The sequence below is a fragment of the Balaenoptera ricei genome, chromosome 7, assembly GCF_028023285.1.
Source record: "Balaenoptera ricei isolate mBalRic1 chromosome 7, mBalRic1.hap2, whole genome shotgun sequence".
NCBI classification, from domain to species: Eukaryota; Metazoa; Chordata; class Mammalia; order Artiodactyla; family Balaenopteridae; genus Balaenoptera; species Balaenoptera ricei.
In genome coordinates, this window is record NC_082645.1 from 90898816 (window position 1) to 90912611 (window position 13796).

The window sequence follows — 13796 nt, forward strand, 5'->3', positions numbered from 1 at the left end:
TAATAGGAGATAAAGTTGGCTGCCGGGGACACAGACCTTTATTCTGTAGGCAGTTGTGTGCGACTGCAATGTTTCTGAGCAGGCAGCTACATGGTCACAGGTATGTTTACCACGAGTGAAAGATGGCCTGAGAAGCTGAGGATGAGTGATTAGAACCAATGGAAAAGATGTTGTCCCAATATGTCCCTTGTTCCAATTTACCTTGTAGACCCTCTGCTCTTTTTCTCTCAGCAAATCTTTGGCTGCCTAACTGCTGCCATATTACCAGATCACCGGAGTGGGGGACAGCGCAGGAGGACAGTGCTGGCTGCCTTTGCTCATCATGCTTCTGTACCGTGACCATTTTACTTATCAGATTCCTGCTTCAAATCTCATTCCCTGGGACATGTCAGCACTGCTAGAACTGCCTCCATTTTATACTGGTCCCTGGGGCAGAGCTTGGAGAAAGTCCTTCCCTGGAGTATTCGTCAGGGTTCTCCAGAGAAACAGAATGAATGGAGTGTGTGTGTGTGTGTGTGTGTGTGTGTGTGTGTGTGTGTTTGTACATGTATATATAGAGTACCTACACAGATTTATTGTAAGGAATTGGGTCACGTGATTATGGAGGCAGGCACGTCCCAAGGTCTGCAAGGTGAGTGGGCAAGCTGAGACCCAGAAGAGCCAATGGTGTAGTCCTGGTCTGAAGGCCAGCAGGCTCAAGACCTAGGAAGAGCCAGTGGTTCAGTTTGAATCCAAGAGCAGGAAAAAGGCAATGTCTCAGTTTGAAGGCAGTCAGGCAGGAAGAATTCTCTCCTGCTTGAAGGAGGGTCAACCTTTTTGTTCTATTCAGACCATCAACTGATTGGATAAGGCCCACCCACATAAGGGGGGGTACAATCTACTTTACCCTGTCTACTGATTTCAATGTTAATATCACCCAAAAACAACTTTACTGAATACCAAGTGTCTGGGCACCCTGAGCCCAGTCAAGTTGATACATAAAATTAGCCATCAGACCTGGTATGTGGGCAAGTCAAAGCAGTTGTTACCAGCAGCATTTCTCAAGGACAAAGAGATGATTTTCTTGTTCTAGCAATAGAGTCCACCTTTTGCAAATATCTCACTGTAATAGATCCACAGCAGAGTTTATGGTGTACAGAATAATAATCCTTTATCTACTCATTGGCACTCATTGCACTTACAAATCACTGCTTGAATATGCACTATCTTATATAATCCTTGTATTCCTCCAATGAAGGTGTTCTTATCCCTGCTTTATAGATATAAAAAACCAATGTTTATAGAAGTTGAGTAGTTTGCCCAAGTTCTTACAGCATTACATGATTGGAAACATGCAGTCTTACTTCACAAACTATACTCTTAATCACGATGCTCTATAATTTTTTTCATACATTATTTAATATTTTCATTAGTAATGAGGATTAAACGATACGTAAGGCTTAGCTCAATGTGTGGTACACAATAAGATCTCAACAAACCTTACTTGTTATTAGTTGTTGTAATATTCAGTATACATGTCTATTTTTTTCCGTATAAAATAGACTGAAAAGGTAAACATTTTTAGCAGGTAGGAAAACTAGAATTCAGACCCCAGTCTTTTGCTTCCAAGGCCCCAAACTCAGGGTTTTCCACTACAACACAGATGCAAAAAGAATATGTATATTTTTTTACCTCTATGGTGTCTAAATGGTGAGTAGATACACTGTATCTCATGAGTTTTTTAAGTACTTTTTGTCACTGAGGCAAATGCTTAAATCACCATTTAATCCAGAGCATTCATTATAGAGTCTTGTTTACAAAAACGTTGTCATAAAAGAAATGGCTTTTTAATCTTCTACAAATCACAGGTAGTGAATATGTGTCTACCTTTCCCAGGTGGGAAAAGGTAGTTAAGATGCACGGACTTCACTTGCCAGGGGTTGCCAGCAGGTTGCCAGCAAGTCACCAGCATAAAGACACATTATCAGGCTTAGATTTCCTCATACAGGCTGTATTAGCGTGCATATGAATCCTTCAGTGCTGTATGAGGACTTATTTGTTTCAAGGCTGGTTTCTGTGTTGGTGAAAATTATGTCTGAGAGATGCACTGAAACAAAACCAGGCGCTGGACGGTTCTCCCTCCTGTTTACTACAGCTTTATTTGTTCTTTGTTTATAGAGCTGTTGCTTCCCAATGACGGATGGGCTGAGAGCGGAGGACCTTCTCCTCCTGCACCTCATCCAGTTCTGGAATTGGGCCTTGAAGATTACAGCCACAGGTATCGATAAAATGATATATCATAAATGTACCCCGTTATGGTTTTTCTGGGAAAACCCAGCAACCTTATTGTAACTCTATTTCTTTCCAGGATGGAAATCTCATAGTATCTGTTAATTCCAGCGAAAACTTCTCATAGCTAATATTAATACCTCAGTTTGTTCATTTTTGCTTCCTGGAATTTAAGATTCATCATGTCTTATTAAAATATATGAGAAAATTGTTGAATTTTCTTTTACCAAGTTAAAAACTAGAGAGGTGGAACTCAAAATAAAAAAGGTTATATGGGAAGGTATAAAACAAAACTGAGAAGACATAAAGCATTTTTTTTTTCTTATTTGTAATTGGCAAACCCTAAAGGTATTTTAAAAATAGATGTTCCAAGAAAGTTAATGGAATCTAAAAATTAAAGCAGCACCATATATAATCTAAACTATTGAAAAGAGTGCCCAGGATTATACCCATTCTGTAATAGAAACCAAAAAATCAATAATTTTTAGAATCACACAAGCATGAGAGAGAGAGATTTACTAAGCATACACACCATTTGACTAGTAGAATTCATAGATTTTGTTCTTCTGATGAGTTTTAAAAATCATTAACTTGTCCCTTTGCTATTTTCTGTATTTATTATGGCTGTTAAAACTGGGTATTTTATTCCATTCTTGTCCCATGATAATCCTGTTACGTTTTTTCATTTTTCTTGCAGCAATGCTATTTTCTTTCAAACATCACTATTATGGTTTTTGTTTTGTTTTGTATTTTACAATCTGCTAAAAATAAAGCAATACAACAAGAGTATAGCTAACTCTATTAGCCAGAAGCTTACCTATATTTAGCTATCTCCGACTCCTACATTTTTGAAGTCAACTTTTTTACTCAAATACAATTTCTTGAACTAGATTGATAATCACAATAATGTTCTAGATCAGTATCTCTGGGGATTTCTTGAGCAAAAGTCTGGACATTTTTAATTTTGCATGTTTATTTGCATTGCTTGCCTCAATTCTGAATCAAAAATGACAGTTTGGTAGCATTAAAAAATCCATTTTAGGACTTGAGGACGTGGGGAGGGGGAAGGGTAAGCTGGGACAAAGCGAGAGAGTAGCATGGATTTATATATACTAACAAATGTAAAATAGATAGCTAGTGGGAAGCAGCCGCATAGCACAGGAAGATCAGCTCGGTGCTTTGTGACCACCTAGAGGGGTGGAATAGGGAGGGTGGGAGGGAAGGAGACACAAGAGGGAAGAGATATGGGGATATATGTATATGTATAGCTGATTCACTTTATTACAAAGCAGAAACAAACACACCATTGTAAAGCAATTATACTCCAATAAAGATGTTAAAAAAAATCCATTTTAAAAATAATTTCACTCACCTTACCTTATTGTTTACACAGGGTATATGCACAAAACTGCTGGAATAGTGCAGAGATAAATCAGATATAAACCTGTGGTATTGTATTCATAATAAGATAAATGTATTTGGCCTTAATCCCATTTCTGGCACTGACCCATAAAAACCTTGGAATTTCCTAAGTATTGAGACTGATTAAGGTATCATGTTATGTTAATGAGGTGGCTTTTGGAGGCACCTAAGGAAGGGGCTGGTTGCCAGTGGAGCCCATCTTGTGCTTAGAGGGTTGGAACTTTCAGTCCCATCCAGAGAGATGGGCCTTGAATCAGTTGACAGTGGCCAATGATTTAATCAATCTTGATTCTGTAATGAAGCCTCCATAAGAACCCAAAAGGACAGGGTTTGGAGACCTTCTGGGTTGGTGAACATGTGGAGATGTGGGGAGAGGGGCACACTCAGAGCATAGAAGCTCGGAGCCTCTTCTCACATACTTTGTCCTGGGCAGCTCTACATACAGCGGTTCCTGAGTTATATTCTTTTACAGTAAACCAGTGATCTAGTAAGTAACATGTTTCTCTGAGTTCTGAGAGCCACCATCAAAAACTAATCGAACCCAAGGAGGGGTCTAGGGCACTTCTGATTTATAGCCAGTTGGTCAGAAGTAGAGGTAACAACCTGGACTTGTGACTGGTGTCTGAAGTTCAAGAAGGGGTCTGTGGAACCTCCAATCTATAGCCCATCAGTCTGAAGCACAGGTGACAACCTGAGCTTGAAACTGGCGTCTGAAGTAGAGTATGGGGGGCAGTCATATAGGACTGAGCCCTCAACCTGTGGGATCTGATGCAATCTCCAGGTAGATAGTGTCAGAATTTAGTTGAGTTCTCCAAAACCCTGCTGCTGTCCTAGAATTATTGGAAGTATGGGAGAACTCCTCGCCCCCCACCCCCCAACACTTGTTAAAATTGGGTCCAAGAGCCCAAAAGGAAACCCTAGCCTCGAGACGATGGTAGGCTAATAGGTAAAAGTGACAAATGAGAACACAAGGTACAGTGATATTTACCAGAAGACAGATAAAACACCCTGAGCTGCTGAGGCAGAGAAAGGAGAGTATTCCCAAGTACAGGAAGCAGGGAAAATGTTAGGGGAAAAAGTGACACTTGAGCTGAACCCTAAAATACGATTAGGAGCATGGACATGAAAAGAGCCCCAGAAGGAAGAGAATTTCAGAGAGAGGGAAAGGCAGAAGGAACAGATGGAGGTAGGAAAGTAAGTTGATTTGTGCAGCTTCTATCGTGGCTGATTGGCCAGATGATCACGCCCAAAATGCAAGGATAAGGAAATCAGACTTCATTTGGTAGATAGTAAAATCTCATTGTGGGAGTTCAGCAGATAAGATTGGGTTTTAGTTGTGTACAACAAGGATTATAATTTTTGTGACTTTCTGTTTGAATAAAACAAAAAACAAAACAAAACAAGGATTAGGTAAATGGAGGAGGGTTAATATCTGCTAGAAGCCAGAGACTCTGTGGATGCCTCCTGGGGCCATGGCAGTGAAACTTACTGAGGACCTGTGCTGGGGAGGATGGGAAGAAACTTTCTCGGCTGAGAACCTTTCAGGGGACAGAGGTAGTTCAGAGATATTGCAGAGCTAGAATCATTGAGAATTAGCAACTAACTGCCTTTTGGCTGCTTCCATGTCACCACATATTTCTTCCCTTCCCTTTTCAGGAAAGCATGTTTCTCCACGATCTTGAAAAACAGCTTATATTGGCTCTCACTGCTGTAAATCTTCATCACATGATGTGAACCAGCAACTTCCTTTTCACCCTCTCCCTCCCTGACTCTCTGTGTTTAGGCTTCCATTCTCACCCTTTTCTAGAACTGCTCTTTTTAACATTGACATTAATCTCCTTTCAATCAAAACTGTAACTTTTTCTCAGTCTTAAGTCTTCTTTTGATCATTGTCATTCATTTGCTCACTCATCCATTCAAAATTATTTATGGAACTCTAAACTAGGCGCCGTAGAAGGTACTGGAATGGATTGGAAGCGTCCCTGCCCGCAAGGAATGCAGTGTCCCCTTGAAGAGACAGACACACAGATAATTAGGAAGCAGCCTGCTGAGCATGAGATACAAAATGTCATTGGAGCCTAGAAGAAAAAGCCACTAACTCTGTCTGTAGGTGTCAAGGAAGGTTTTTTACAGGAGAGGTAGTGTTTGAAAGGTTTCTTGAAGGATAGAAAGGAACTTACTAGGCAGAAAAGAGGTGGGAAGGGCAATTTAGGTTAGGAAAACCAAATGATGGGAGAGGGAAAATGCAGTGTGTTCAATGTGGCTAAAACATATAGTATCTGGGGAAAGAATCTACAGGAAGAGCGTTGTCTGCCATGCTCTGTGAGCACCATGCTTCTCCAGAGAGCAGTGGAGAAGCATCGAAGGCTTTGAAGCCTGACAATATCATGTTAAGTGAGTTCACTTGTGGAGAATAAATGGATAAGGGAAACCATAGACAAGGATACTAGTCTGGGAAAACCAGCAAGAGAGGAGAGGGGCTTGAATGAAGGGAGGAGCAGCATAGCTGGAGAGGAAGGGACAGAGTCAAAGACATTTTTGAAATGGAAGGAACAAATCTAAAGCTTTGAATCTCTCTCTCTCTCTCTCTCTCTCTCTCTCTCCCTCTCCCTCCCTCTCCCCCTCCCCCTCCCCCTTCCTCCCTTCCTCCCTCTCTCCCTCCCTCCCTCCCTCCCTCCCTTCCTCCCTCTCCCTCTCCTGGGATCCTGTGACCTGCACCGTCCTGCAAACTGCTGTGTTGCCTAGGTGACCAGCAGCAGTAGGGGTTTGCATATTGGAAACTTACAGTGGAGGAAACATTGGAAGGGAGCCAGGAGGGCTGAGCAAAGGAGGCTGTCCTGTCTTAAAAAAAAAAAAAGTTAAAAGCCCCCTGAAAGGGAAAAGTAGTGCTTTAAGGGATGGAACCAGTCTTGTAAAACAGAAAACTACTAATTCATTAGAAGTGAAAAACAAATTTGATCAAACTAAACTTATGTCTGTACTTTGAACCAAAATGAAATCAGGAACTTACTGAACTTATTTGTACTATTATGTCAATAATTATTTGACAAACATTTAGAATATGTGTGTCTAAATTAAAAAATATATATTTATATATTATATATATTTCCTTTATATATATAATATATATTATATATATTATATGATATAAGTATATATGTTATAATACATATTATATATATAAAGGAAATAAATTTTTTACTGTGATGTCTCAGGGAGAGTTTAAGACAAATCAACAGCAGACAGAATATACTGAATTTGATTAGCTGTTCAGGCAACATTTGGTTATTCCCTACATGTTCATATTTTCCCTCCCTCTTGGTTCTCTCTCAGTTCTGCTCTTTCTGTCTCTCTTTCTTTCATACATGTGGCCTGCATCTACTCTCATTCAGAGTAGCCAATCATTGAAGCTGATCCATGGCCACCTGAGACTTCAGACATGCCCCTCAAAACCTTCCCCTGCCTTTTTATTTCAGACAGTTCTCCTTGAACATTCATGGGGGGTCTTCTATGTCTTTCACATTCCTGATTTGTCACTATATTCAGGACATTGGCATATGTTTCATGCTACCCTTATTCATTCATTATGCAGCATAATTTGACATTGAATATCATTTCTCTTTGATAGATTCCCTGGTTGTTCATGGGGGAAATACAATCTTTATCTAAGACACGTCTTTGGCCTGCTGTCAACTTACAGCTTCCGCTGCAGCCCATTCAGCCATGAGCACATGCTAACTGCCTTCAAAATTAAAATATGTCATGTTTTATAGTTAATCATTGTGTCACCCTCTCACACCAAAAACTTCCAATATGTAGCATAAAATTACAAACTGTTTTACTAGTCTAATGTATGTGTCTAAGATATTTTCACATTAACCAATTCAGTACTATACTCATTATTCAAGTACATTAGAAGTTCACATTGGCTCCAATCACATCGTGTCTCATATTACCCTTCCTTCCTTCCTTAAATATCTGCCAATCTGATATCAGCCTTGTTTCCATTTTGTACCATGGCAAGAGGGGTCCTTTTATTGAAGGTTTTCAAAGTGTACACTTGGCCATGTTCAAAACAATGGTAACAGAGGTACATATCACCATGATCAATTTAATGGACATATCCAGGTATGTATATGTATATATGCACACACATATATGAATATATGTTACATTCATATGTACAAAGCAGCTTTTTATTTTCTTTGATCATCTTTGATGGTGTCTCCACATCATGTTATTGCATCGTCATCTTGTTTTTTCAATGGGGATGGGGGTAATTGTTTTTCAAGAGTTTGGGAAAATTTGAGTTCTTATTCTTAATTTGTCACGTAATGCCTGGTTTGGTAAAGTATTCTAAAACAGTCAAGTGGGGACTTCCCTGGCGGTCCAGTGGTTAAGACTTTGCCTTCCATTGCAGGGGGTGTGGGTTCAATCCCTGGTCAGGGAGCTAAGATTCCACATGCCTCATGGCCAAAAAACCAAAACATAAAACAAAAGCAATATTGTAACAAATTCAATAAAGACCTTAAAAATGGTCCACGTCAAAAAAAAAAAAAAAAGAAAAGAAAAGAAACCAAGCTAATAAATAAATAAATAAAACAATAAGGTGGATTAACCAAAACATTACTTAGTTGGGTAGATTCCCATAGCCTGCCTTGAGCAGCATGAGCTGTTTTAATGAGGAATATTCATGTTGGTTCTAAACCTCCTCCCTAAAGGTATTCATTATAACATGTGGCATCTATTTTGATTCACCCTTTAATTTTCTTTTATTTCACGATATGAACCACTGTTGAAACAAAAAACTAACCTAAAATGCAAGCTGCATAAGAGAGTGTGCATGAAACTGCAGTAAGAGGGAAAAGTCTGATTTCTGTGGGCTCAAGAGCAGCAACAACCTCTGTGTCCCAGGCTGGCCACCATTTTAGCCAAAGCTTTTGTAGCTCTGGGAAGAGTTCAAGAAACCACAGTCTGGTCCTGGCTTTGGCACTGGCCAGCTGCGTGACCTTGGAGCATCAGTCTCCTCTTTGGGCCTCAGTGTCTTATCTACAAGATGAAGAGTTAGATGAGGTGACCTTTAAGGTCTTCCAGCTCTTAAATTCACTGGTTCCATGAAGGCCGTGAGTCTCTCTGACACTAAAACCACGTCATCACAAGAGATCAAAGGATGAAAAACTAAGTGCAAATAAAGGTCGAGTAACACATTTAAAGGCAAGTGCTTCCAAAACATCAAGGCTCAGGGGGAAGCTCATATTCACCATGGCATCTCAGAATTCTTCTTTAAAGTGGGCTAAAACAATTAAAATATTGCTATTATGCCAAGCCAGTGTCAACAGCACTAGCAGGTCAGGATTTTTGTTTACAATTAACATATTTGTCCACTATCACTAGATACCACATCTAATATGCTTTATGTCGGTAGCTTTCTTTATTGAGCATGTAGCCAGATACCAAGAAAGAAGCCAAAAAAAAAAAAAAAAAGAAAGAAAGAAAGAAAAGAAAAACCTTCATAATTCTAAAGAGTTGATTTAAGCTTCTTGAGCAAATTTTCATGAAAAAATGTACAGTTGTCCCTCGGTATCCATGAGGAATTTGTTCCAGGACCCCCGCGGATACCGAAAGCTGCAGATGCTCAAGTCCGTGGTATAAAATGGTATAGTATTTGCATATAACATCCTCCCATATACTTCAAATCACTTAATACAATGTAGATGATATGTAAATAGTTGCCAGGGCATGAAAAATTCAAGTTTTGCTTTTTGGAACTTTCTGGAATTTTTTTTTCTGAATATTTTTGATCCCGGTGTGGGTGATCCTTGAATGCCATACCTGAGGATATGGAGGGCAGATTGTATAATTTCTTTGCTGGAGAGTGCCTCAGGCCCTCATTCAAAGACCACGCTAACCTACAGAAACAAAGGAAAGGATTAATGGCTTACTTTGTTGAGCTCTTACTGTGTGCTAGGTACTACTGTCAGTATTTAACATATCTTAATTTGTTTCACCCTTATAATAACTTTCTTAAGTAAATTCTATTACTGTCCAATTTTAAAAAATTCTTTTCCATTCTGGTTTATTACAGGCTATTGAATGTAGTTCCCTGTGCTATACACTGGCCATTTTATGCACTAGTAATTGAGGCCACGCACCCTAGCATCTCGCTCCCAAGCCCAGGGCCCTAAACATCATTCCTTCTAAACAGAAGGAGAGAAGGGCTCTTAGTCACAAGCCCACAGAGAGTCTGACAAAAACAGAGAAGGCAAAAAAACTGTAAAAAAAAAAAACTTGGATAACTTGAAAAGCAGAAACTTAGTCATTTGGGAAGCTAAAGAAGGTCTATGTGTTTATCTGTTTGTTTCCTAAATGTTTCTACAGCACTTACTCTGCACCAGACACTCTTCTACTTACTTTGCAAATCTTTGTAGCTCATTTTATCTGATGCCAACTCTAGGAGGTAGGAAGTGTAATTATACCCATTTTAAACATAAGAAAATGGAAGCACAGAGAGGTTCAATAACTTGCCCAGTCCCACAGCTAGTAAGGAGCAGAGCCAGTATTTAGAAATGGGCAGACCTGCTCTGGAGTCTGTGCTTTTGAATGCTGTGCTGTATTATACTATATTACACTCTATTACAATAACAGAGGCCCATTCATTCAGCAATATTATTATTGCTGCAAGGCAATACTAAATATACATGACTAATAAGTTTCAAGAAAAGATTAAACTTATTTTGGTGTATTTGGTTAAGAAATCGAGATCCCCAGTACATTTTAGAAGGATTCTCATTCATGACAGTTGAATTTTGGGGTTATTTTATTTTTTACAATGTCAGATCCCAACTGTTTGAAAAAAAATTCAACCTCAGTACTTTCAGATTTACCAAGGATACTTGATTTGAGTTTTTACTGTATTTAAGATTAAAGTTGTGTTGAAACGAGCTACCATATTTACTTTGTAAATACATGTACCAAGGGAGAGTACCAAGGGAGAAAGTGGCTGTAATTTAATTCACGAAAAGTATATAAATATAATTTATTTCTAGATCGAGAAATGAGGCATTGTCTGTAATTCCCTTATATAATCTCCTCCATCCTCAAGCAAAATAAATAATATATTCATCAGAAATGGAATTCTTTGAGATTGAATACAAGTACTAGGAAGCCTATAATGGGCATTTGATGTATCTTTTGTCTAAATTGTCAGCTGTGCTTTTCCTGTTACTTCCTGTTGGTATTATTGATGAGCAGACTATTTGCTCAGCATTAACATTTGTTGTAGAAAATAGACCTAAATAAAGTAGAAAACCAAACTACCGCAGCCATTAGTCATTCAACAGAATGGTTTTCTAGAAAGGATACAACCCTTACACTTGTTTTTAAAGGAAGGGCGTTCTTAGCCCACAGATCTCTCTTAACTTGCCTTTAGGCTCTGCTAATATCTAGTGACATCCTTTGAAGCACCAGTGCTTTCTGGGTTTGCTTTACCCACTTAAAGTTATATATTGTATAGCAGGATCCCAATTAGCAGAAATCAGTGAAGAGGAAAACATGATATTAGCCAGAGAATATTATTTAAATTGCAGAATATGATAAAATGCATGAAAACAGAGTTGCTATATCTCGTAAAAGAAACCTGAGGTTCATGAAGTGGTTGAAAATGCCTGGTTGGGAGCTGCAGAGGGAGCAATGAGGGGCTGTATTCAAAATGAGAACTGCTGAATAAAAAATAAGATTTTATTCTAAACTTAAATATGGCGTATGGCTTCTTTCTGCAGCTCTGGGGTGGATTCAGCAGTATTTTTTCCGGATCAGCGCCTCAACTTTAGATCTGTGACACCAGACAGGCAGCCTGAATCAATGAATCTGAAAGCCTCAAAGAGCATGGACCTTGGTAAGTGAGGGTGAGGTGACATCCAGATCGACTGTCCAGCCTCAGCCCATCTATCTTCTTGAATGCCCTGCCGTTGTTTCTTCAGCTCCAACCTTAGGGGACAGGGTTTGCTGAAACTTGGAAGAGGGGATATTGGTCATCCTATCTTCCTGTCTCCTCTCACACATTTAATCATAATTACCCCTTTTTAAAAGAGAGATAAGTGACATTTTTATATATAGGTCAGAAAAATAGGAGTATTCCTTCTGGAGGATCTGAATGCCATAAGCATCTTTAACTCACCCGCCTTTGCGTTTGTATTCTCACCTCTGCTAGTGTTCTTCTGTTTCTCATGTACATACCTGTTGCAGGGCCTGGGAAGATAAAGCAGGTCAATGAATCCTCTCCCACAGGGCATCCCATCTCTCTGTGCAATGGATGGGGATGGCGGCAGTGGAGAAGATCTATCTCTTTAAGTGCCCATCTCCAAATCCTGTAATACCAGAGGGAAGAGGGGTCCCTGGGTTTGCCAGATTGAGGGAGTCAAGGTACCTTGGTTTCATGCCCAGACAACCTCAGTGAGGTTCTGAGTCCTACAAGGAATTTCTGGGTGACTGTTGGCTGCCAGGGCAGAGCAAGGGCCCCTGCAAACTCTGTTCTCCAGGCCCTGGAATGTGAGATCCAGGAGGACATCTCAGGTACCCAAGCACATTGTTGCACTCCCATGGGTCCTTAGAGAGAGAGAACTATTGGAATAGGATGCTGGTGCAAAATAAATTCTCAGCAAAATATTCACTGCTTCCTGAACGCTCAGAGGCCAAGCTTTGCCAATGTTTTTTGTTTTTTTTTTCCCCGAAGCATATTACATATTTCATTAGTAGCACCAAGAAAATGGAATAATCAAAACTGTGTGTTCCATGAAACAATCTGATAAATAGTGCTTATCTGTTACTCATTTATAGGAGTTGAAAAAGATGTTCCGTCACGATGAAAAAAGAGAAATTGATTCTATTTTCTATAAATTAACTAGATCGCTGGGATACATTTGCTCTAATCACCTATAGTGAGAGACTGACAGAAAGCCTTAATAAGGAAGCTGTCTTGAGCACTGGTCAAAAAGGGGTATTTTCTCAAGCGTGAACCTCTGACCAAAGGAATAATGTGTGACAGTGACACAGATTACTACTAATAATTTAAGGAGCAATTTGTTTTTATAGAGTGCTTGATAAATATTTCCTGTTCTGTCTTCCCAATTTCTCTATAAAGAAGATGAATGGGTAAAAACTGCTCTTAATTTGGGGTAAGAAATATATTACTCTTTTCCTCATTTAATTAAAAAAAAAAAGTAGCCAGTAGTACTGTTTTTAAAAGTCTCTGCAAAAGAAAAATATAGCATCCATTTTAAGAAAGAAGAAAATTATCAGTTCCATAAAAACAAAACCTAAGCCATGTCCAGAAACAGTATTTCTGTTTACATTTTTTGTTACTGAAAATTTTGTTTCTGAGAAATGTTCTCGTTTAGATTGAAATAACCCTTGCAAAATATGAAGTTAGCAGTCACTCTTTGCATTTTATTGTACTTATAACATAAATGACAATAGTAATGTTTGTTCAATTTTACATAGTTGGGCAAAGGTCATGAGCTATTTTCTTCAGGATACAGGTATCAAACTAAAAGCATAGGCTTAAATGCACCATACAGCACAAGCGGTAAAATATGCTACAAAAACATTTTGTAAGAAACTATCAAAGTTTGGTCCCTTCCAGGAAAAGCCAAATTAAAGCTAACAGTCTTTCAGAGGGCTCTGAGGTCAACATTCTAGGGCCATTCTGAACCCCTATTCTCAGAACAATTGAGTGAGCTCAATAAATATGTTGCTTTTTCTCAATGAATAAGCTCAGGTGATACCAGAATGGTAAACATTTGGAAGTGTCTTTCCTGTTTGATTAGATGAAAAAGATATTGTAAGTAGTTTAGTTTTCCATATATGGCACTGGGCCAACATAAGGAATTAATATATTTGATAAAAAGGTTGGTGACTATGCTTAGAGGAATAATCCTCTCAGCAGGGTCAAGATCCTTTCTTCAAAAAGTTTTTAAAAATTGAGGTATTTAGGTTGAACAGCAAATTAGTGCTATTTGATTGTTTTTGACCTAGAAAAACAGCAATTTCATATGGTTCAAAATGAAAAAGATAAACCTCCTATTTATTGCATAATTTACATTGGATAT

General features: G+C 38.9%; 1 protein-coding gene across 2 annotated transcripts in view; it reads left to right on the top strand.

Moving 5' to 3' along the window:
- PARD3B (par-3 family cell polarity regulator beta) overlaps window positions 1-13796 on the top strand; it is a 1037929-nt gene that overhangs the window by 606506 nt on the left and 417627 nt on the right. For both annotated transcript variants that reach the window (XM_059928520.1, XM_059928522.1), the window contains exons 14-15: window positions 2158-2257; window positions 11469-11584. In XM_059928520.1, the coding sequence (XP_059784503.1) occupies window positions 2158-2257; window positions 11469-11584 (216 nt within the window). The remainder of the gene's footprint in view (window positions 1-2157; window positions 2258-11468; window positions 11585-13796) is intronic.